This window comes from Myotis daubentonii, chromosome 14 (genome assembly GCF_963259705.1).
Source record: "Myotis daubentonii chromosome 14, mMyoDau2.1, whole genome shotgun sequence".
Lineage (NCBI taxonomy): Eukaryota > Metazoa > Chordata > Mammalia > Chiroptera > Vespertilionidae > Myotis > Myotis daubentonii.
The window spans coordinates 55,908,735-55,933,470 of NC_081853.1; the positions used below are offsets into that span (position 1 = coordinate 55,908,735).

General features: G+C 55.7%; 1 protein-coding gene across 2 annotated transcripts in view; it reads left to right on the forward strand.

Annotated features, from left to right (window-relative positions):
* Nucleotides 1-24,736, forward strand: part of CNTN4 (contactin 4) — a 405,422-nt gene that overhangs the window by 257,272 nt on the left and 123,414 nt on the right. For both annotated transcript variants that reach the window (XM_059664558.1, XM_059664559.1), the window contains exon 4: nt 18,373-18,499. In XM_059664558.1, coding sequence (XP_059520541.1) covers nt 18,373-18,499 — 127 coding nt within the window. The remainder of the gene's footprint in view (nt 1-18,372; nt 18,500-24,736) is intronic.

The window sequence follows — 24,736 nt, forward strand, 5'->3', positions numbered from 1 at the left end:
GTGCGAGATAGGGGCCCCCTGAGGGAAACGGCCTCTGCCCAGTGCCCTCCCATGGGGGCAGCCACGCAGACTCGGGGTGAAGCTTTACAGGTGCCCCGACTCCGTGCATGGCTTGCCTCTGACATCAGCCGTCACCCTGACCCGTCCCAGCGTCTCAGTCTCAGCTCGGGCGGGCAGGCGTACGTTCCTCCGGGCATCCCTCCAGAACCCCCAGCGTCAGTCCCGGAGCCGCCTCGCTGACCGAGTCTGAAATCATGTTATCCACAGTGGCCCCTCAGAGCGCGTTGAAAAATCTACCCAACCCTCGCCACAATGGCGGAGTGCCGGAGAGGCAGGCACAGGGTTTTGTTTTAATGTGTGATGGTGGGGCGGGGGCACAGGAGAGGAGGGGGTGGCACAGGGACTGCCACGTGACCCCTGACCTGAGGACCTGTGATTTCCGTGTGTCGGGTGAATCTGGTCGGGCTCCTCTCCACGGGGCTGAGGGTGAGGAACTCCCTGGAAGGTGATGGGAGCCACCAATTGCAGGGCCTACTTCCGGGGTATTTCTTCGTGCTGCTTACCTGCCGCCGTTGCCCCGGGGACCCATCGAGTAGCAAGGGCTCCCTCAGAGCGCCCAGGCGTCAGTTAGGACACAGGTAGTTGGCCCTAGATGGTTTGGCTCAGTGGATAGAACGTCAGTCCATGGACTGTAGGGTCCTGGGTTCGATTCCAGTCGAGAGCATGTACCTCAGTTGCAGGTTCCATCCCCAGGCCTGGTCTGGGCGCATGTAGGGAGCAACCAATTGATGTGTCCCTCTTACATAGATGTTTCTCTCTCTCAGCCTCTCCCCATCCTTCCACTCTCTCTAAAAATCTATGAAAAAATATCCTCAGGTGAGGATTAACCAAAATAAAACCACAAACACATGTATTTTGACTAACGAATTGTGTCCCCAACAGAAGAGGGTCAGGCGGCCTTTCTCTGTGGCTTTTCCCGCGGCTGCGAAAAGGTACAGGTTCAAATAAGCCACTCCCCGAGCTCGTTTGTTGCTAGTGTCGCCCAGTGAGCTAAGCTGACGCCCGCCCCGGTCCCCGTCCTGGACATGCCCACGGCCTTGGGGAGCCCACTGGTGGGTGCCAATGTGGCGGACCCGTGCCCACCCACGTGCTGGAGGGGTGCCCTTTGCCCTCGCTGGGCTGCGGTCCGGTGGCTGGGCGGCCGGCGGGCTGTTGGGCCTCGGAGCGCAGCCGCACTGATTGCCGAGGGCTGTGTTGTGTAAATCACATCTCGGATTCTTCAATTAAAGTGGAGTGGCCGCCTGGGGCAGGAGGAGGATTAAGTTTCCCGCCAGGCAACCGGCAGTTCTGTTTATTCACAAATATTTGAAGATGCAATTGCTCCACTCAGCATCTCTGCAAATAGCAGGAGGAAGGCTTGGCTTCTACGAGTTGGAAGTTCCCCTTTCGGAAGAGCCGTGAGACCTTCCTGCGCCCAGGGCCCCCCCAGACCTGTGCCCCCGCTTTGCTGGCAGCCTCCTTCCCTGGACAGAGCTCAGGGGGTGCTGAGCCTCGCGGATCCGGCTGGAGGGGGGACGCTTGCTCCTTGATTTGTCTGGGGCCTTGGGTGGTGTCTCTGGTTCCTCTCGCCTCGTTCCTAGCGGGACAGAGAAGGTCAGGCGCAGCTGCTCTCCCTGAGGCCGGGCTGCGTGCTCCCTTGGCTGAGGCTGCACCCCTGTTCCCTGAGCGGCTTCCGTTCCTGACCCTCTTCGGGAAGTGTTCGCGTCAAGCGCACGCCGGCACACAGACCCCGGCTGGGCACCCAGGGGGGAGCGGTGTCGGTGTGCCCGGCAAGGTGTTTACTAGTAACCAAGTCGAATCACTCAGCCCTAAATCTCTGCCCTCGGTCATCACTGCAGGTCCGGGCGGTCGAGGCTGGGGCTCCGGCGCCGTGGACGCCCGGGGTTCCTGCAGCTGCTCTGCCTCGCGCACGTGGCCGCCCTCACGCGGCGCCTCTGAGTGTGGCGCCTGGTTTGTCAAATGCCACTGCCGCCCAGACGGGTGCCCTCGAGTCAGGCGCAGCCTCGGGAAAGAATTCTCCCTGACATTTCCCGGGGCGCCTCACTTGAACTCCTAAAAGTCAGGCGCAAATTGAAGACAGATTTACACCTGAGCCTTCTTGGTTGGTTTCGGTATTTATTTGGAACTGACATTTGGGGAATAACTCAGTTGCCCTCGGGATCCGCCCCCTGCTCACTCCAAAGTGGGGAGGAGGGGTGGGAGGGGGAGGTATCAAAATGGCTGGTGCAGGCGCTCAGGTGAGTTTGAGGCGCTCTGGCGGACGGGGCTGGGGCCAGTTTGGGGTGGAATTCCGCCTTTTCACAGTGGCTTCTTGGGTCAGAGCTGGGCTCTGAGTCATATCTGTCGCCTAAAGGTGTTCATGATGCTGGGGCGTGGTCTCCTGGGCCTGACCGTCCACGGTAGCGTGTAGATGATTGGCAGGTGAGACACTGCTGGGTTCCAGAGCTGAATCCTTGCGCAAACTCAGAGATCACGCGGGACAGAGCCGACGAGGCCGCCTCCCCTAACGCTGTGCCAGGCAGATGGGGTGACACGTGGCCGAAACCCCAGGGTCTGAGCGTGGCCCGGTCCTTCTGCCTGCCCCGCCTTTCCTCCTTCCCAGACCGTGCCACAGGGCACAGAACGATGCCACGGGAGGGTGGTACCTCCAGTGCAGCCCTTGAGCTGGACATTTGGTGCCCATGTGAGACCCACCACCGTTACAAAGCGCTGCCGACATGATTTCCAAAGATGAAATGAGAGGTGAAGGAGCTCGGTAAGATCATCACACCTAGCCCGGCCGGCGTGGCTCTAGAGGTCACAGTTCGATTCCCAGTCAGGGCACATGCCCAGGTTGTGGCTTGATCCCCAGTAGGGGGCGTACAGGAGGCAGCCCGTCCATGATGTTTCTATCTCTCTATCCCCCTCCCTCTCTCTCTCTAAAAATCAATAAAAAGATACTTTAAAAAGTCATCACACCACTCCTCTCATCATAAGACCAGGTCAGGAGGGGAGCCCTGAAGTGACACACTCAGAGGCCGCCAGGGGACAGCATTCCCAGTCCCACTGGGGCACAGTGTTACACAGAATGGAGAGCCAGCAATGCAGGCGGGATTTCAGGGGTGCAGTCAGGCTCCGCCTCCCAGCAAGGGCAGGAGGTTGGCTCTCAGAGGCTCAGGGGCGCTGCCTGGGGGGCGCCCTGGCTTCCTGTGCTCCTGGAAGCGGGGCCCTGAGGGCACTGCCTTCTAGAAATGTCCCTGTGCAGGTTGCTTTGAAGTTAGCCTCTCCCGTGACTCAGGGAAATCAAGTGCAAATGGATTCCCTCCACAAAAACAACGAAACCAAACCAAACCCGGGGGAAGGGATTTTGTCCTTTCAGTGGGTCGCTTCCAGGAGTTCACGTTCCTGCAGTTGCCCGTTTTCCCCACAGCGTGAGGCACTCAGGTAACGCTTCCCACCAGGCCAGCCGGCGAGAATCCCAACAAGCAGGAAAGACGTTTCATTTAGCAAAGCGTTTCTGTTGAGGATGCTGATAATGGGACGCAGTGAGAACGATGGTCACCCAGGCACGCGTCCCGTCAGACTCGCAAAGCAAATGTTCTGATTTCAGATACAGACAGGGTGTCCCCCAAAATGTGTACGTACTGTAACAGCTGGTAATTCGCCCTCTTCCCAGTTCAGATGATTGGAAATAATGGGTGAAGTCAGAACAAAGAAAATGTATCCTCAAGTGCCACTAGACTTTTTGATGGGGATGCATAGAAGATAGAGTTATGGCACAAAACCAGCGACAGTCGATGAATTGAGGGCGCACGGATACCGCACAAAATGATTCTTGACGTTTGTGATGCCATTGCTTCGCATTATCAGCAGGGCCTGGGCCAGAAGGGCCATCTGTTTGAAAACGGGTGTTGACAAAAAAAGTGTTCATTTCTGTAGATTCTTTTAAATTTTGAAAATGAACTGTATGTTAATTAACACCGACTTTATAATCGTTCAATATACATATATTCTACTAATACATATGTTTATACATATATACTACTGTGTCTATACATATATACTAATACGTATATGCGTACATACTAATATACATATGTACACACTATATATTAGTAGAATCACCAATGCCTCCAAGTCCATTTCTGAAACGTGCTGTAGATAACGGAGAGCCCAGTGACGCCCATGATGTGTGGGCACCACTGTCCTGCGGACACGTTCTCCGCTTTACACCCACCACTGTCAGTGCCCGGCCCTCTCAGACCACCTCCACGGTCATTTCTGAGAAAGTCGCTGTGATTTCGGGAGGAGGGACGCCTGTGGGCGGGGCATGAGTGGGGGCGCTGTGGTGTGTGCGGTGGAAGGGGCCCTGCTGACTTAGCTTGAGCTCTCTCTGCCCTGAAGGCGGAGCTGCAGTTCAGGTGCATGAAGATGAGTCTCCTGCGTCCTCCTGCCCTCACCTGTGCCTCCCCCATCACCTGGCCTCAGGGAAGTGTGGGGGGGGGGGGTGTCCTTGCCCCTTGGTGCTCAGGTGACATGCCTGTGGCGATGGAATCTCACCTGCCATGCTCAGCAGCACCTGCACAGTCTGAGCAAGGGGAGAAGTGGGGGCTGATCAGGTAAATTCTTTCACCTTCCCTGCACCTTTGACATCTTTCCCAAAAGTTTGGGGGAGGAAGTCAGAGATGAACAGAATCAAACCCCCGCTCCCCGGGTGAGGCCTTGGGCAAGGCCCTGGGCCGTGCTGTGCCTGTCTCCTCTGCTGTAAGGGACTCACCGGGCTGTGATGAAATGTGAGTGTTGGGGTCTCCCACGTGCCTGGGAGGGGAATTGAAACAGGGAAGGACCGGATTGCGGGCGTGTGTGTGTTCAATGATCACATAAAACTGCACAGACCATGTGGTAAAGGTTTTCTTTCGTTTTTACTAAAAACCTTAGAAAATTATATCCCAGAACACCGTACAGATAATGAATGGAACCCTCTGGGTTCCTAAGGGATGAAGTCACGCAGACAGGTGTGCAAGGCCCCGCGAGTCACCAGCAGAGCAGGCCCGTGGGTCAGGCTCTCCCGTGGGCAGCCCCCGTGTCTGCTCGCACACCACACGTCCTCCTCAGGCGGTTGGCAGGGAAGAAAAATTAGCGATTTTTGTTACTCTATCCTTTTGTGTTTAACTTAATTTAATATTGTCTGATCCTTCTAAGTAAGCTAAATATGTTTGAATTTTTGCAAGTCTGATTGAATTTCAGGTGCTCAAATGAAAATGAATTACCACTGGTGTAATTTCATCTAACAATTACGGAAATAACTCAATACATTGTAACACTGTGATTTTGCTCTGTAGTCATATTGAGATATAGGAGAATAAAAGAGAGAAATGGCTGTTTCCCACAGAGCAGCCCGTCCTCCCCTTGGTCCCTTCCGGGGGCTGAAAAAACACAATGAGGACTTGACAGAGCGGCTTCAACCTAGAAAGCCAATCCAGTGTGGCCTCTGGAAGTGCGTCCTGTATCGTGTAAAGTTCAAAGTTGCCCGGGGTTCATCGTAGAGTTGCCACTGACTTAAAAATGAAGATAGTGGCATGAAGTCGAACTGGATGATAATTCTGGTCTTCACTGCCTGACTTAAGGCATGATGACAGAATATCTTCACTCGCTAAAAATACCATGGCGTTTTTAGGAGGGAAAAGCCGAGTGTCCGATGCAAGGTAATCCTTCCTGTCTGAACACCACATCCACAGTGGGACACTCTCAGTGACCTAACCCTCGGAAGGCACTCACACTCCAAGCAGCCATGTTCCCCACGGGCAGTCCCGCCGCTGTCGGAGGGAGGATCTCGAAGGTTCCCTCGGAGCCCCACCCATCGTGGGGGATCACACACTGTTCAGACCTTGACAATGAGCTTGCCTTCCGCGGCTCCGTGAAGCCATCACCCTCTGTGACAAAAGTAGGAAGTGTTTGTGTGTTTTGTCTTTTTAGGCATATATATATATATATATATATATATATATATATATATATATATATATATATATATATATATATATTTTATTTCAGAGAGGAAGGGAGAGGGAGAGAGAGAGATAGAAACATCAATGATGAGAGAGAATCCTTGTTCTGCCCCCTACTGGGATCCAGCCCACAACCCCATGTGCCCTGAATGGGAATCGAACCGTGACTTCCTGGTTCATAGGTTAAGGCTCAACCACTGAGCCACGCCAGCCGGGCCAAAATTGTGACGTTTTAATAAAAGGAACCTACTTGTATGGGCCCGAGGCTCTCGCCCTGTGGCTTCAGGTCCCACCCCACGAATATTTGAACCCTGAACTCTGAAACCTCCATGTCCCCCCCTGGGGATGCAGTGCATTCCCCCTTTCCCAGTCAGCGCCACAACCACACATCTCAGATCCGAGGGATTCGGGTGTCTAGGTGGGCAAGGGGGGGGTGTCATTTTTGTTTTGGGACCTGCATTACTCGTCGCCCAGACCACATGGAACATCAAACAATACCACACTTCCTGGCATCCGTCTGGGATGGGGTCGGGGTGAAGCCGCGTACGGATCGTGCCCCGTGCCAGACACAGGCCACGGGAGAGCAGCCGGGACGCGCAGGGGGAAGTGCTTTGAATTGGGGCCATTTCATCGGCTGCTGTCCTTTCGTAGTGGCGGCTGCACCGGGACTTCTCGTTTCCGTAACGTCTGCCCTTTCCTCTTCCTGAAAGCTGTGCCGTTGTAACTCCGCCTTCTGTTTTCCGGCTCTGCCCACGGAAATTAATTTCTGGGTTCGTGGCGGGATAGAAGACCAAGGTTAAAAGGTGTCGATTGCATGTGTTTTTTTAATGTGGAGAAAGTGCCCAGCCTGGCGGTCCATCTGTAACTAATTTCAGAGAATCATTCTCTTTTCCCGGCCACCTGTGGGGTTGTCACCAATTAATTAAATGCTTGGTTTCTTTTATCTAATTGAGGCCATTTCTGCCTCTGGTGCATAACTTCATAAAGTTCTCGCAAAGACAAATGCTTTTTAAGGGACTGTTTTTTGCAAAGAAAACACCCAGAAAGCTCTGTGTTGCCCTTTTCCTGCAAAGGTGCCCGGACACTGCGCGGGGAGGCGTCCCTCTCCCGGGCCAGTCCCCTCCCCTGTTCACTTGCAGTGGGAAATGCGCTGGAGCCCCAGCCTCAGAGCCGAGGATGAGCGTGGCCTGCAGGCGAGGTGAGCTCGGATGGACACAGCGGCCGGTGGGAGGCCAGCGGGAGCGGGAACCGGATTCACCTGCGGGTCATTCAGCCCAAGAGACGTGACACTGTCCCCGGAAGCTCTTGGAAACCGGGCCTTCAAAGTCATCGTCGGCTTCGGGTGATGCCTGCAGCCCAGGTGACCGTCACACGTAACGGGAGGTCACTGGCCGGATCCCTCAGAGGCCGGAGGGGGAGCAGGTGAGCGAGGCCCTCCAGGCGGACATGCCGAGGCAGAGGTCGGACGTGGGGGTATGAGGGCGTCCACCGAGCTCCCGCCGACCCCGCCATGGATTTCTGCTTTAAATGTGGGAGCCGTTAAAACGGATTGAAACTGGCAACCAATGACAAGGAAAGAACCTGAAAACACAGACACGCTGCTGAACAGTGGTGCCTCACAGTGACACCGAGGAAGAAATCAAAGGTTATCCGAGGCGTGAAAAGGAAACACAACACGAAGTCTCTGGGACACAGCGAAGGCAGACCTAGGGGAGGAATTCGCAGCAATACGGGCCTAGCAGCTAGGCCCTAGCCCGAGAAGCAGGAAAAATCTCCAACCTGACACCTAAAGGAGCTAGAGGAAGAACAACAACCAAAGCCCACAGGGTAGGAGGAAGGGAATAGTGAAGATCGGAGCAGAAATAAATGACAAAGAGACTAAAAAGTGAAATAATACAAAGCGCTGGTGAACCTAAGCGCTTGTTCTTTGAAAAGATGAACGAGATTGACAAACCTCTAACCAGACTTAGAAGGAAAGGAGAGAGAGGACCCAATAAATGAAATCAGAAATGGAAGCGGGGACGTAGCCACGGACATCACAGAACCAAGGATCGCAAGAAAATACCATGAACAACTATATGCCAACAAATCGGGCAACCTGTACCTGGAAGAAATGGATCAATGCCTAGACACATGCCATCTTCCAAAACTGAATCAAGAAGAAACAGAAAATCTGAACAAACTGATTACAACTAACAAATCAAAGCGGTAATCAATAGACTCTCAGCAAACAGAAGTCCAGTCCAGGACCGGATGGCTGTAGAGGTGGATTTTACCAAACAGTCCAGAAGGGCTAACAGCTGTCCTCCTTCCACAGATATATGAAATACATATTTCAGAGAGGAAGGGAGGGGGAGAGGGAGACAGAAACATCAATGATGAGAGAGAATCATGGATTGGCTGCCTCCTGCACACCCCCTACTGGGGACCGAGCACCCAACCCAGGCATGTGCCCTGACCTGGAATGGAACTGTGACCTCCTGGTTCATAGGTCAACGCTCAACCACTGAGCCACACTGGCCGGCACAGCTATCCTTCCTAAACTATCCCAAAGCATTCAAGAGGAGGGAAGACTCCAGAGCTCACCTATGAGCCCAGCATCATCCTAATTCCGGAACTCGCCCGCTGAGCGTCAGAGCTGGGACCAGGTGACCATCATCATGAAACTATAAAACTGAGTTCAGCTCACTCTCACCACCCAGACAGCTGCCCCCCACCCCCCGGCTCCTTCCCCGGGAACCGCCCTCTGCCGTCTGCCGTCTGTTCTCTGGGTGCTGGGGGTGAGTTGGCTTTGTTTGCTCATTCGTTGCTTTCAGTGCACTCACAGGGTCCTTGCCATTTTCTCTCTGACGTCTGCACTCGGCCTGATACTCTCAGGCTCCGTCTGTGATGTCGCAAACGCAGTCGCTCATCTTTCCTGGTGGATGAGCCTATTCCGTCCCATGTGTGCAGGGAGGTACTGCCTTTCTGGCTAGAGTCACCCTCCATGTGTCTGTGCGGTCCCTCAGGAGGCCTCCGGACGCGCCACGTTCCGCTGTGCGGCTCTTGGCCAGCAAGAAGGCCCTTCCCTGTGCTCCAGGCCCCCCCCTCCCCTCCCCACTTCCTTCCTTCACCAGCTCACCCAGGAAGGGCGGGTCGGATCCCAACAGAGCGGCCAAGAGAGTGGGAAAGGCCATATCCAGGCAGGCTCCGGACCTCAGGGAGGGCACAGGCAAGGGAAGAGCAGGCAGAGGCCTCTTTCCCCCGACCCCCGCCCCGTGGGTGGGAGTCCCTGCGGGCAGCCTGTTTGCAAGCAGAAGGAAAGGCCATTTCGTCAGCGGGGACCTTTCATCGCCGCCCCGAATAGGACGGCCCTGTTTTTGTCCCACATCGCCCTCTGCTTTTTGTGATGTTATTGAGGTGGAAACACCTGGACATCAAAGGGCAGACACCCATCAAAGGCATCTCTGTGTCCTGTATTCCGTCTCAGAGGGGACGCGGCCACCTTCTTCCCAGCCCTGTCTGAAGGTGACCTTGGACTCAGGACAATTCTGAGCCTGAGTGTGGGCATCACTGATGGAGACCACGGGAGATTGAAGACGGGCTGGGCGTGGCTCACCCCAGAGGTTTACAGAGCTGCAGGCTGCGGGTCTGAGGCGACAGGGCTAAGGGGAGGGAGAGGTGCCGCCCCCCCCTCCCCCCGTATTCCGTCCCTGGAGGCCAGAGTTCGGTGTCTGGTTATTTATATTCGGAGAATGTTTATTGCATCTGGACACCGCGGGCCAGGCAGAGAAATAGGGTAACCAGGGTTCGTGCTCTTCCCTCTCCCCAGGCCCCCGCCCCAATCTCCAAGGAGGGAGTTTGCAGACACCCCGTATTTCCCTCACTGTTAGGACGCGTGGGTGCCTGGCCCCATTCTCAGCACTGTCCTGGCATAAAGGCCTTTCCCACGCCCAGGGAGCCCTGTGACTGCCGTGGGCTCCGTTTCACAGACGAGGACACGGAGGCACGGAAGTAAGCAACTTGCTCACGGTCACCATGCGGTGGGTGAACTTTGGAAAAGAAAGGAGGTCCACACAGCGGCCAGTGTTACCCCCGTCCCCAGCAGAAACTGGGTCAGCTCTCCCCAATCACACACGCTTACATTCTGCAGAAAAAGAACACACACTCACACACACACTCACACACACACATTCACACACACACACACACTCAAACACACACACACTCAAACACACACACACACTCACACACACACTCACACACACACTCACACACACACACACTCACACACATACACACACACACACTCACTCACACTCACACACACACACACTCACACACACACTCACACACACACTCACACACACACTCACACACACACTCACACACTCACACACACACACACTCACACACACTCACACACACACACACACACACTCACACACACGGAGGCTAGAGAGAGCCTCACATCAGTGCAGGTCAGGTTTTGCCTCCACACGAGTTACAAAATATTTGCATTTGTTGAAAATTCATTTTTCTTTTCCTCACTGGGGCTTGGTGTCAGAATCATCCACCTGCTTATTTTTCAAGGTGTAATGAATCCGCTGTCCCTGGGACTTTCAGGGTTGGAGGGGAGGGTCCGAGTGAGCTATGGAGACAGTTCACTGGGCTGTCCCTCCCCACGGCCCCCAACCCTGCAGGGAAGCAGCACAAAATGCTCCTCCCTCCCCCCACCTCCCCTCCCTCCTCCCCACCTCCCTGGGCTCTGAGATCTGGCCTGGGGACACAGCCTGCAATGGCAGCAGAGAACAAAGGCAGAGGCGGCAAAGCGTCCTCCGCTTGCTGGGATGCCCGTTCACTTCCTGCTCCGCACGTGCCCCCGCTGCGGGCGGCCCCACTGTGTCTTGTTGAAGGTGCTCCTTCGAGGGAAAGGAAGGAAGCAGGGCGAGGCCCAGCCAGAGAGACGTCTCCTGTCCTCTGACAACGGGGCTGCCTCGGCGCCGCTCCCCTGCACCCCGGGCGGAACCGAGTGGAAGCGCCGGAGATGCGGTGCTGGCTGCTTTCCCCGGGCACCGTCCACACCCTTCGTTTTGTAAAGTCTGGCACCGCTCCGTCGTGTGTGCAGCGATGGTGTGACAGCTGCCCGTGGTCGCCTCCGCCCTCGGTGGTCCGATTTCCGAGGACGCCTCACACTCGGAACATCAGTGGAACTGCCCTTCACTGTGCCTGAAGCCCCGAGTTATTGCCCAAATGCTTTGTGCGTCATTGGGATTCACTGCGACGCTGCTGACCTTACAGTTTTCCACCAAAACGCATCTCCATGCTCATTAGAGGCGGGGAGACGGCGCGCAGCAGCGGGGCACCCAGCCCTGCGCCCAGCCTTCGGGGGCAGAATGGAGAACACCTCTCCCAGCATCGAGCTCAGTGAATGAGCCAGTCAGAGAAAGTCAAGTACCACAGGATCTCACGCATGTGGATCTAATGCACAGCACGCTGATGAACAAAACAGACCCAGAGACAGAAGCATCGAACAGACTGCGGAACCTCAGAGGGGAGGTGGGGGGCGGGGGGGTGTGGGTGGGCAGAGGTTGACCAAAGGACTTGTGTGCATAGATGCATCACCCATGACACAGACAAGAGGGGGTGAAGGCCTGGGGCGGGGGCGGGGCAGGCTAGAAGGGGTCAATGGGGAAAATGGGGGACATATGAACTACTTTCAACAATAAAGATTAAAAAATAAAATACATAAAAGGACTACATCCCCCCACGGCTTCCCCGTGGATGTGAGTGGTGAGAGGAGAAACGCCCCGGAGCGGCAGAGGGCGGCCCCTCCTGGTCCCTCGCGCCTGGCCTTGCTCTGCATCCCACGGCAGCGGGTTCCCGGGATGAGAGGCGCACAGAGCATCCTCTCTCCCGAGGCGTCAAGGGCTCTACGGTGCAGAGGAGACGCAGCGGGGCCGAGCACTGTGGTTGTGTGAGGCCCTCTGCATGCACGACGCGCTAGACCACACTTGGAGGAGTTCCTTCTAGGCAAACCTTGGCTTTTTACTATGCTGCCTTCTGTGGCATCTTTATGCTGAGATCACCTGCTGTCTGACCCGCTCGCCCCTTTCCGCCCTCCCTCCCATCTCAGCGGCCTGGGGGTGTGGGTGGGGGGAGTGCTCACAGATGTGCGCCAAAAAGGAGCTGCGCCTGGCTGTGTGGCTCAGGGGCTGAGCATTGACCTACGTACCAGGAGGTCAGGGTTCAATTACAGGTCAGGGCACAAGCTCGGGTTGTGGGCTCGATCCCCAGTAGGGCGCGTGCAGGAGGCAGCTGATCCATGATTCTCTCTCATCATTGATGTTTCTGTCTCTCTCCCTTCCTCTCTGAAATCAATAAAAATATGTGTTTAAAAAAATTAATTGAATAAAATAAAAAGGAGCTGCATTCCGCATCCCTGGGTTTTCCCAAGCCCCGCGACCCTCTCCGCGTGCCACTTCTGCTGACCGTCCCCCTGGCACCAGGCTTTGCCGGGGACCTGACCGCGTGGGCCGAGGCCTGCGTCCTTGAGTGAGGGCACCACCACCCAAGGTCTCTGTTGTTCTCGGCTGAAAGTCATGGCCACTCCTCGGGCCACACTGAACAAATGACCGTGATAAAGGAAGGGGGCACTTTATCGTCCCGGCTTTGGAAATGGCCTATGCAACATGATTGATATATGTTCTTATTTCTTTCAGAGAGGAAGGGAAAGGGAGAGAGAGAGAAAGCATCAATGATGAGAGAATTACTGATCATCTGCCTCCTGCTCACCCCCTATTGGGGATGGAGCCCACAACCCAGGCACGTGCCCCGACCAGGAATGGAACCTCCTGGTCATAGGCTGACACTCAACCACTGAGCCACACCAGCCAAGCCATCTGCAAAGTCTTTGTGGACCTTCAAGATAGAAGCAGCTTAGCGCTGCCTCCCTCCCTGTTTCTTCCAGGAATGTCCCTCTTTAACTCTTTTTTCCTCATAAATACTGGTGCCCTAGCCTACAGATGTTACCGTTAGGATATCGGCTTTCGACACCTGGTAGCTCGCCTGGCGGAAATCTCCCCTTTCACCTGTGAAACTCGGGGCTCATGCGTGCCAGGCTGTGGGTTTCCTTGGCTGAGGACGGAAACTCACTTCTCTCGATGCTCCCGTGAACCTCCGGGCCCTGAGCGTGGTTAACCGGGAGCAAATGAAACTTTAGGTGGACGGAGGCGTTATTTATAGCCAGTGCGGAGCATCCTTATCACCAGTTCCTGCTACAGAGCACACAGGCGACATCGCCTCTTTGTCGGGTCAATGGGGCAGGGACACGGCGGCTGGGCCACAGCCTCTCAGCTGCGTCCGGGTAATCGCTATCGTGTGCTGCTCGTGTTTGGAATTGCTTGTAACCGACTTTATTTCTGGGTGAAATGCAGATCGGACCCTCCAATGAATGGAGGTGATTGATATCATACACACACACAGCTTGGGAATGGGAACGACAATGGAGATAGTCCTCGCTTAGAGAAAAATCCCCCAACTTACTTCCATGACAGTGATCTGGGGGGTAGCCCTTGTTATGTAACTAAATGTGCCAGAAACTCCCAGAATTCTTCACGGTTGAATTGCGCTAACCTTGACCCAGGATCTAAATTTGTTTTGGAAACATCTGTGCGATGGTTGAAAATCTGACATGTCATGTTCTGGATTTTTAAATTCCTGGCTTTAAATTATAAATGTTAAAACAAAAACAAAAGAAGAAGAAGAGGAGGAGGAGGAGGGGGAGGAGGAAGGAGAGGAAGGGGAAGAGGAAGGGGAAGGGGAAGAGGAAGAAGAAAAGAAAAAGAAAGTGCCTGTTTGTGCACTTTCCTTCCTCGCTCTTATTTTGTTTTTTGGCTGCTCCATGGCCTGAGGAGGGAGGATGGTGGTGGTGATGTAATTCCTGACATCTTTGAATGTAGGGTTCACGTGCATGTGGGTTTATGGGAAAATACTCAGGGCCCCTTTCGGTTCTTTTTGGGGTTTTTGTTTGGTTGTTTAATATCTTTTTATTGATTTCAGAGAGGCAGGGAGAGGGAGAGAAATAAAACCATCTATGATGGGAGGGACTCATAGATTGGCTGCCTCCTGCACGCCCCCTACTGGGGATCGAACCCGCAACCCAGGCATGTGCCCTGACCTGGAATCGAACCGTGAGCGTTCCTAGGTCCAGGCTCCTCCCCTGAGCCCCGCCAGCCTGGCCCCTTGCCTGTTGTGAACTGTGTGGAGCCACTGTGACCTTGTCACTTTGGAGAGGAGACCGTCGGGTGTAGGGAGACGGGAGTCTGCATGGGTCACGGGTGAGCCAGTGACCCAGGCATCGAGGGTCAGCTCGTGGGTTCCCTGCGTCCACATCTGGTTCTCACGAGGTCCTCGGCTGTCCCGGTGCCTCTGATGACGCAGGATGCCCTGTGGCCATCTTGTCTCCTTATTTTGTCTCCTGTCCGGATCTCAGCGTGTGGATGGGTTAAAGCCTGGACAGAAACTGCCTCCCGCTGCGTCACTTCATGCTGTCCGGCCGCCTCCTGCCTCCTCTCCCCACTCACCTGCGTGAGCCCCGTCTCATCCGACCTCCCATCCACAAAAGGCTGCTTTCGAGGTACCAGCGTTGCAGGTGCAATTCACAGCCTTCACCATCCACACATTTAAGAGGCAAATGGGTTGTCAGCTCCGGGGAGATACTCAGTGTCACTTTACATCATAGCCACTGGCCCTTCTACCTGAAAATTCATCAGGCAGTCCCTGAGCCGGCTGATGGAGCACATTAAAAAGTGGAAAATTGCCCTCAAATAGAACCAATCCTTGTTGACCATCTTCTATGTATAAGCCGCCGTACTTGGTAGCGCAGGACACAGAACAATGGGTAAGAGGCGGCCATGCTCCTGGGGAGCTTACAGTCCAAAGAAGAAAAAACTAGTTAAAAATGTACTTGGTAGAAAAAAATGTGTGTCCACGGGGGCATATAATGTAGGAGTCATACGATTAAAGGAAGAAAGGGAAGGTCTAGAAAAGCCTTATAGAGAAAAAAAGAACTTGAACTAGATTTTGAAGAGCGGCCTCGCTTTCATGGGCGAAGGTGGTGAAATGCGTTTGGGGCCGTCTTTATGATGGGCTCCCCTGGAGAGAAGCACATGCCTCCCACACTCCGCCCCGCGTGCAACGGCGGATTGTTCTGGTCTGGGCTGCCGTCCATGACAAGTACATCCCGCGCAGCCAGCTTCTCTCACTGAGAGAAAGCAATTAGAAATGCGTACGTCGAGCCCGGCTGGTGTGGCTCAGTGGTTGAGCATCGACCTATGAACCAGGAGGACACAGTTCGATTCCCGGTCAGGGCACATGCCCAGGTTGCAGGCTCGATCCCCAGTGGGTGACGTGCAGGAGGCAGCCGATCAATGAGTCTCTCTCATCATTGATGTTTCTATCTCTCCTTCTCCCTCTCCCTTCCTCTCTGAGATCAATAAAAATATATTTTAAAAATGTATTTTAAAAAAGAAACGCACACATCGCTCCATTGTCACACACGGCTGGCCCAGCAGCAGACCCGGTGGGCGTTGCTGACTGTGCCGGGCCCCATGGCAGACCCGGTGGGCGTTGCTGACTGTGCTGGGCCCAGCGGCAGACCCGGTGGGCGTTGCTGACTGTGCCGGGCCCCATGGCAGACCCGGTGGGCGTTGCTGACTGTGCCGGGCCCAGCGGCAGACCCGGTGGGCGTTGCTGACTGTGCCGGGCCCCATGGCAGACCCGGTGGGCGTTGCTGACTGTGCCGGGCCCAGCGACAGACCCGGTGGGTGTTGCTGACTGTGCCGGGCCCAGCGGCAGACCTGGTGGGTGTTGCTGACTGTGCCGGGCCCAGCGACAGACCCGGTGGGCGTTGCTGACTGTGCCGGGCCCCATGGCAGACCCGGTGGGCGTTGCTGACTGTGCTGGGCCCCATGGCAGACCCGGTGGGTGTTGCTGACTGTGCCGGGCCCCATGGCAGACCCGGTGGGCGTTGCTGACTGTGCCGGGCCCAGCGACAGACCCGGTGGGCGTTGCTGACTGTGCCGGGCCCCATGGCAGACCCGGTGGGCGTTGCTGACTGTGCCGGGCCCAGCGGCAGACCCGGTGGGCGTTGCTGACTGTGCCGGGCCCCATGGCAGACCCGGTGGGCGTTGCTGACTGTGCCGGGCCCAGCGACAGACCCGGTGGGTGTTGCTGACTGTGCCGGGCCCAGCGACAGACCCGGTGGGCGTTGCTGACTGTGCTGGGCCCCATGGCAGACCCGGTGGGCGTTGCTGACTGTGCCGGGCCCAGCGGCAGACCCCGTGGGCGTTGCTGACTGTGCCGGGCCCAGCGGCAGACCCCGTGGGCATTGCTGACTGTGCCGGGCCCAGCGGCAGACCCCGTGGGCATTGCTGACTGTGCCGGGCCCAGCGGCAGACCCGGTGGGCGTTGCTGACTGTGCTGGGCCCCATGGCAGACCCGGTGGGCGTTGCTGACTGTGCCGGGCCCAGCGGCAGACCCGGTGGGCGTTGCTGACTGTGCCGGGCCCAGCGGCAGACCCGGTGGGCGTTGCTGACTGTGCTGGGCCCCATGGCAGACCCGGTGGGCGTTGCTGACTATGCTGGGCCCCATGGCAGACCCGGTGGGTGTTGCTGACTGTGCCGGGCCCCATGGCAGACCCGGTGGGCGTTGCTGACTGTGCTGGGCCCCATGGCAGACCCGGTGGGCGTTGCTGACTGTGCCGGGCCCAGCGACAGACCCGGTGGGTGTTGCTGACTGTGCCGGGCCCAGCGGCAGACCTGGTGGGTGTTGCTGACTGTGCCGGGCCCAGCGACAGACCCGGTGGGCGTTGCTGACTGTGCCGGGCCCCATGGCAGACCCGGTGGGCGTTGCTGACTGTGCTGGGCCCCATGGCAGACCCGGTGGGCGTTGCTGACTGTGCCGGGCCCAGCGACAGACCCGGTGGGTGTTGCTGACTGTGCCGGGCCCAGCGACAGACCCGGTGGGCGTTGCTGACTGTGCTGGGCCCCATGGCAGACCCGGTGGGCGTTGCTGACTGTGCCGGGCCCAGCGGCAGACCCCGTGGGCGTTGCTGACTGTGCCGGGCCCAGCGGCAGACCCCGTGGGCATTGCTGACTGTGCCGGGCCCAGCGGCAGACCCCGTGGGCATTGCTGACTGTGCCGGGCCCAGCGGCAGACCCGGTGGGCGTTGCTGACTGTGCTGGGCCCCATGGCAGACCCGGTGGGCGTTGCTGACTGTGCCGGGCCCAGCGGCAGACCCGGTGGGCGTTGCTGACTGTGCCGGGCCCAGCGGCAGACCCGGTGGGCGTTGCTGACTGTGCTGGGCCCCATGGCAGACCCGGTGGGCGTTGCTGACTATGCTGGGCCCCATGGCAGACCCGGTGGGTGTTGCTGACTGTGCCGGGCCCCATGGCAGACCCGGTGGGCGTTGCTGACTGTGCTGGGCCCCATGGCAGACCCGGTGGGCGTTGCTGACTGTGCCGGGCCCCATGGCAGACCCGGTGGGTGTTGCTGACTATGCTGGGCCCCATGGCAGACCCGGTGGGTGTTGCTGACTGTGCCGGGCCCAGCGGCAGACCCGGTGGGCGTTGCTGACTGTGCCGGGCCCCATGGCAGACCCGGTGGGTGTTGCTGACTATGCTGGGCCCCATGGCAGACCCGGTGGGTGTTGCTGACTGTGCCGGGCCCAGCGGCAGACCCGGTGGGCGTTGCTGACTGTGCCAGGCCCAGCGGCAGACCCGGTGGGCGTTGCTGACTGTGCCAGGCCCAGCGGCAGACCCGGTGGGTGTTGCTGACTGTGCCGGGCCCAGCGGCAGACCCGGTGGGTGTTGCTGACTGTGCTGGGCCCCATGGCAGACCCGGTGGGCGTTGCTGACTGTGCCGGGCCCCATGGCGCCAACAGCGGGGACACTGCATCCCCGGGCAGGTCCAGCACAGGCGGGAGGGAAACGGACCCCCCGCACAACCGATGGTGCGAATGGCTGGTCCGTGGGTTATGAGAACAGGGCCGTGTCCTGCTGCTGAGGGGGTGAGACGCCGCCATGGTGCTTCTGTGCCTGGAAGCTGTTCCTAAGAGCACGTTCTCCCCGGGAAACGGGGGCGTCTGCACCCCCGTGGGGCCTCCAGGACAGACCGCGCCGCGCTGGTCCTCAGGGGCCATGTCGTCCGAGGCGGAAACCGAGCCTCCCGCACGACCGCTGCGTCTGTCCGTCCGTCCCCTTGTCTCACTGGGTGGTGGTTCCTGCTGGTTCCGGGCCTGTCGGCGATGGGCCTCATCCTCCGACCCTTTCTCTTCTCGTTCCAGGCGACCCCACGCCGCACGGCCCGGTGTTCGTGCAGGAGCCCGGCCCCGTCACGTTCCCTGTGGGCTCCGAGGAGAAGAAGGTGAAGCTCACCTGTCTGGTGAGAGGGAACCCGAGGCCTCGCATCAGGTGTGTCCGCACGGGCGCTCTCCGGGGCCAAGGTGGACCGACGCCACGGTACCGACTGCACACAGAGCCCCAGGCCGGCCCCCGGGCTGTCCTGGACGCCAGGGAGAGGCTGTGATCCAAGAAGTCCAGGCCCCTTCCCGCTCCAGGCAGAGCCGGGAGTCCGTGTCCTGGCTGGCCCTCTCCCTGGAAGCCCTCCCACTTCTTAACAATGTCTTTTCCTTTTCTTCTTTTCATTTCAGAGAGGAAGGGAGAGGGAGATGGAAACATCAATGATGGGAGAGAACCATCGATCAGTTGCCTCCCACTGGGGATGGAGCCCGCAACCCGGGCATGTGCCCTGACCGAGAACCGCACCTGACCTCCTGGTGCATAGGTCGACACTCAACCACTGAGCCATGCCGGCCGGGCTATAATGTCCTTTTTAAAAAACAACAACAACTTACTAAAATGCATCCATACACTGGCAGGGAAGTCAGAAATTCTCAGAGGTCGTAGAGGAAGTGGGTTTGGAACCCGGAGCAGGAAGCAGGAAGCCGGACACTAAACGCTTACACCCCGAGGAACCCTGTGAGCTGGATCTTGGACCGGGCAGCCCCGCAGGGGTCGGGGGTCACAGGACAGAGCCTCAGCTCAGCCACGAGGAGGCGCTCACATGAGGATGCCTCCGGGAATACACCAGTCCCAACAGGAGGTGTAACCAGAGCTAAGCTGGCTTTCCTCCTGCTAGGGGCTGCCAGGCACAAGTAACCGCCCGGTTCTGATAGTCGCCATGGTGCTGAGTGGCTTTCATAGGAGAGGAGACAGCTGAAAGGAGGACTCATCTGAAGAAATCATCCAAAGACACCGGAAAGGGGGGAAGAGAAGCAAAACATGAGAGCGAGGGTGAGAGGGCGAGAGAGAGAGGAGAGACTGATTAAGAGAAAACGTTCACACATATCTAATCAGAGTTCTGCAAGGCAAGGCGAGGGAGAATGGGGAAGAGGCAGTATTAAAGAGACGGCTAAGAATTCCAAGTTAACTGAAAATCCCAAGCCATAGATTGAGGAAGCCGGTGAAGTGAATCGCAAGCGGGACAAATGAAAATCAAGCCTCGCTTAGAATGGTCATCGTGGATCAGCACCCAGCCGAAGACCGGACCGTAAAAGCAGCCAAGGCTGTAACACAGACAGCCTTCAGAGAGACAGGCAAGCCAGCAGTGACCTGTCAGTGTCAACCGAGAAGCAAGATGGAAAACGGCCTTCCACACGGAGATGAATTAACTGTCAAATTTCTTTATAGCAGAAATACTTTTGTTAAAGGAGGACAAAATAAATAAGCTTTAAAGCGGACGCTGAAGTTTGCCTCCAGCAGGCCCTCTCTAAATAGAATTCTAAAAAATGCACTTTAAGCAGAATAAAAATGATCCCAGCTACAAGGAAAAGGGATAAGAAAACCAAGTGGTCCAGGTTAATATTTCTACATAAACATTAATTGCACTAAACGAGAAGAGTAATAAAAACACTGTCTTGCAAAGACAAAAAAAAAAAGTAGGAAGTCATGACAACAGTAGAAATAAATTGGAAAGATACCTACTGCACGATGGGTTATCATATGGTTAAAAATGGAGCAAAGTTGGACCCCTACCTCACAGCATATACCAGTGGTTCTCAACTGCTGCTGCACATTAGAATCACCTGGGAATCTTTTTAAAATCCTGATTTCTGGGCCTATGAAATCAGGATTTTAAAAAAGATTCCCAGGTGATTCTAATGTGCAGACAAGGTTGAGAACCACTGACATAGACACAGATCAATTCCAGGTGATTAGAAGACCCACATGAAAAATTCAGAGCACATTTAATAGGAAATAGACAAACACACCTCTGACTCTGGAGGGAAGAAGAGATTTCTCGAATGTGATGGAAAATATTTGCCTTCATTAATGTGAAGAACTTCTGTTTGACAGAATTTAACAACGTGAGTAAAGTTACAAGCTCCCAATGGGGAGAAGATATATTTAATACTACCATTGGCAAAGGATTAATATCCAGAGTTTAAATTATTCCCACAAATCTAAAGTAAAAAACGAGTAACAATAGAATATTTCCGAAAGACACTTGAGTAGGTACCTCTAAGACGAGGAATGCCCAGTATCCCATCAATGTATAAAAAGATGGCCAAGGCATTAGTGAGCGGAAATAGACAAAGTAAAACTACAACGACACACTGTCCCCAACCTACTGGCCTGGCAGACGTTTCGAAGACTACATTTATTCTGGTATAGACAATATAAGTAATAGAAATACATGTAACCCGGGGTGTTCATACCGGACGCCCTGACCCCGCGGTGGTGATGAACCAGTTAGAGCTGCTGCACGCGGGCTCGCCGGGACGCGGTTGTGAGTAAACGGCCGTCGCAGAAGAACGCAGACGGCGATTCTGTATTTGCAAAGTTCAAAGCGGCTACGATGGAACAGACACTGGAGCGCCTGACAAGTTGTCACAAAAACAAAATTAAATTGTAACTCCCCCCCCGAGAGGGGAGGGATTAGAATCAACAAGGAACAGCAGACTTCGAAAGTAAGGCGATTCCTTTCCCCCAACACAGGTCTTTATTGGCTTGTGATTCTTGCTTGCAGATATCCTGTGAATATTCTTTTGCCTCTGTTTCAATTGAATGAGGAAAACTTGAGGCTAAAAATCAACCTATCATCGCGTGTAAAAACTCACAGGATATGTCAGACGCGCCCCAGATGAGGGGAGGAGGAGATTGGCATCCTCTGCAAGGACTCGCGGACGTGGGACCTGAACTGAGATGGGCGTTTTCAGGCGGGCAAAGAGCAAAGGGCATCCACACACATTCCAGGATGGGGCAGCGAGCATAGTGGAAATTATTTCATTTCTTTGCCCATCGCTTCATCTATCACACAGATTGCCATTCATCAAACTACCCTGTGTTTTCAAACTGCGAATCCGGGGCACGTGGAGTTGGCTCAGACATTGCGGGGCAGCTCGGCGGTGCACTGGGGTGTCCGTCAGGGTTCTGAGGAGCGTGTCCCCCAGGTGTTGGAGCCGCCATGTTGAGCAGCTGCAATGCCCTGGGGCCATGCGAGGCTTGACATGGTCGGGCAGGGTGCTGAGGGGCACTGCCTGGAGGCGAGATGATGACAGCTGTGCTGTGAGGGGAAAGGGTGCCAAGGTCTAGGCCACCCAGAGGAAAAGGTCACTTCAGGGTGGAGATGAGGGCGTGAGCGTGTGTGTCACCGAGAAGGAGATAATCGCACCAAATCTGGAGGGTGAATGGTCCTTACCTCCTGGGTAAGGAAAGGACTTGCGTTCCAGAAAGGAAAGGAAGGCCCAACACCTCCCTGATGGACAGTACCCTCGGGGTGAGCATATAAATTATCCTCCAACCAGGACGCTTTGCCGGGGGCAGGCCACACTGTGGATGATCGTAGGACAGCAGGTGTGAGCCCAGCAGTGTTCTGGGCGCACAGACTGTGGAGTGATTGTCCCTGTGACAGGCTGATTTGGCGGCTAAACCAAACACGTGGAAACGCGTTATGTTGTTGAAAATAAATGCAAGAGGCCAGGCTCCACATCCGTCCGTGCACAGCCAAGTGTGAGTTCACTATGACCACATGGACACACATTGTGCAGCAGAATTTGACAAGTTGCTTTTGTTGCTACTTTGTTTCTCCCCCAACTGTGACCTTTGATTAACGTGACTTGTGTAACGCTGTGTTCCAAGAAAGAGGGGCTCGCTGGTTATTTGAAGTTGGCGGGGGAGCGGGAGCCTGTGATGCTTGTAAAGACTGCAGAGGTATCAGGGAAAAAACTTTCCATCAAAGGCTCTCGCCGCCTTGGAACCTTGCTTTCCTCCGCGCCTTTGGCAAGTTCTCTGCCACGTAGAAGCGGATTGGTCCCTGGAGTGACAAGCCCCTCCTTCTGGTTGAAGGACAGAGCGAGGAAGCATGGACCGATGAGGTGGTTTCAAACACCTTTCCGGCTGCACATGGTGGGTGCTCAGGCTGGCAGTGGGGTGAAGAAGCAGTAGGAGAAATTTGGGGCGAGCCTCGGACACCCCCTGACCTCGCGTCCTTCCGCTCACTCCCTGGGCTGAGGCTGCCCTTTCCATGTTCCCTGCCCCTTGAGTTTGAAGAGATGGACCCAGACCCAGAAAACTGTAAGAAGTGTGGACTTGTCCTTTGCAGGAATGTCCCCCAAAGACCTGGGGGTGTTCCTTCTGGCGGGCACACAGCTCCCCGCTCTGGACAGAAGCCGGGGTCACAGGCGTGGTTGGCGTGCTTTTGCTGCGAGGTTTGTCTTCAACTCGGCGTGCGGACCACAGATTCCAAGTGAGAGAGGCTGCCCCCTCTGCCTGCTGAGCTGAAGCGCTGAACAAAGGAAGAGGGTTTTGCTGCAAATCCCCCGAGAGCTTCCCAGCTAGGCCCGCTCTGTGCACCTTCCAGCGTCCCAGCGCAGGCCTGGGCTCCCGCCAGCCTTGGTCTCCCCGGAGTGGCGTCTTCATCCCCTGGGGTTCAGAAATCAGCTCCGAGATCCCCGACGTGTCATGGCCCTTGAGAGTTTCCTTTGTTCCTGACAGGCACCATCTGTACGTCACCAGCCCTTGAGAGTCCTCAAACAATGAAAACAAATTGCGACATTCGCAAGGGTGGAGGGAGGGAAGGAATCCAGTGCAGTCCCCATCCGAGTCAGCGCAGTGAGAACCCCGGGTGCAATGCTTTCCCCTGGCAGCTCCCCGCATCTCACAGCAAGAGTCCCCGTCCCTGTCCCTCTGCCCTTTGTGCCTAAACGCAGCCAGCAGAGGAGGTTAGGGACTCCCTGCGGGGCATCTGGTTGAGGTGACGGGTGGGGACCCACTGAGGGAGGCGCTCCCTGTCCCCAAAGCCACTCGGCTAAAAAGACTCACACGGTCTCATTCCTGAATCCTGCTCTCAGCTTGCAGCTCACATTAGTTTGCAATTTCCTCTTTGAGTTCTTAGATTTGTCAGATTAAATTGCTCAACTATCATTTGAAGTGAGAGTTATGGCTGAGACGTGATCCGTTGACTTAAAAAAAAAAAGTCGCAGGTAGGCAGCCAGCCAGCACCCGAGATTCATGTGCATCTAGACCTGGGAAATAGAACCCGGCTGTTCTCTTTTTATTGCTTATTACTTTCCTGTCGGTGTCAGGACACAGAGAGAATTACTATCGGGCCTACACGCCGTGCCGGTGCCTAACACCCATCTTCTTACCAGCAAACACACAGAGAGCCACGTCCCATCTCCTGCTTCCGGCCCACCGTCCCCCCCCCCCCCCCCCCGCCCCCTCAAACTTCTAACATTTTCCATTTTAAAGACATAGATGCTAACAGTCGTGCACCACAGTGCGGGGTGGGTGGGCTCCACGCTCCCTACACTGCGCGTGAGCAAAGCAAGACATCCAGCAAGAGAGAGACTCTCCTGGAACCCACAAGCGTGTGGAGCCCACGGAGACCGCCAGGCTCCAGGGTGCTGAAGGGAAGTTACGGAGGCGATCGAGGCCAACAGTCTAGGGAAGGGGGATTCCTAGGGACGGGAGCCTCCCGGAGGAGCCTGCAGGAAGGTGGAATGATTGATTTTGACGAGGAATAGCGAGGAAGACGTTTCTTGGAAGAGGTGTCCTTTAAGATGACCTTGACGTGTGAGATCTCATCAGAAAGGGCCATCTTTAAACATCTGCTTGTGTTGATACCAAATATCCGGCACCCTGAACCGGACTGGCCTGCCTGTTCTCACTTGTATCCGTTTACATGATGTGTTCCCGCCCTGGACCCCGTAAAGAGAATCCCCTGTTCTCCGACTCCTCGATTTCGTCTGCACTGGGTCACAGTTTTAGCTTCTGATGTGACTGCGGCTGAGATCATTGACATGTCAGCTCCAACTACACTCTTGTCATTACTGATACAATGTGTAGGATTTGGGAGGGAGGAGGAGGGGACGATGAGATAGTTATTAAATTGTATCCGCTCAGCCTGGCTCGTTTGGCTCAGTGCAAGGAGCATCGGCCTGCGGACCCAAGGGACCCGGGCTGGGCATGTACCTCGGAGAAACTTGTACAGAAACTCAGTTGCAGGCTCCTGTCTTTCCGTCTCTTCCACTCTCTCTAAAAATCAATGGAAAAATGTCCTCTGTAGGGATTTAAAAAAAAATTGTACCAGCTCAAAAGATTCTAAACACTCAAATGACTCACTGGCTAAGATAAGCTTTCTTTGGA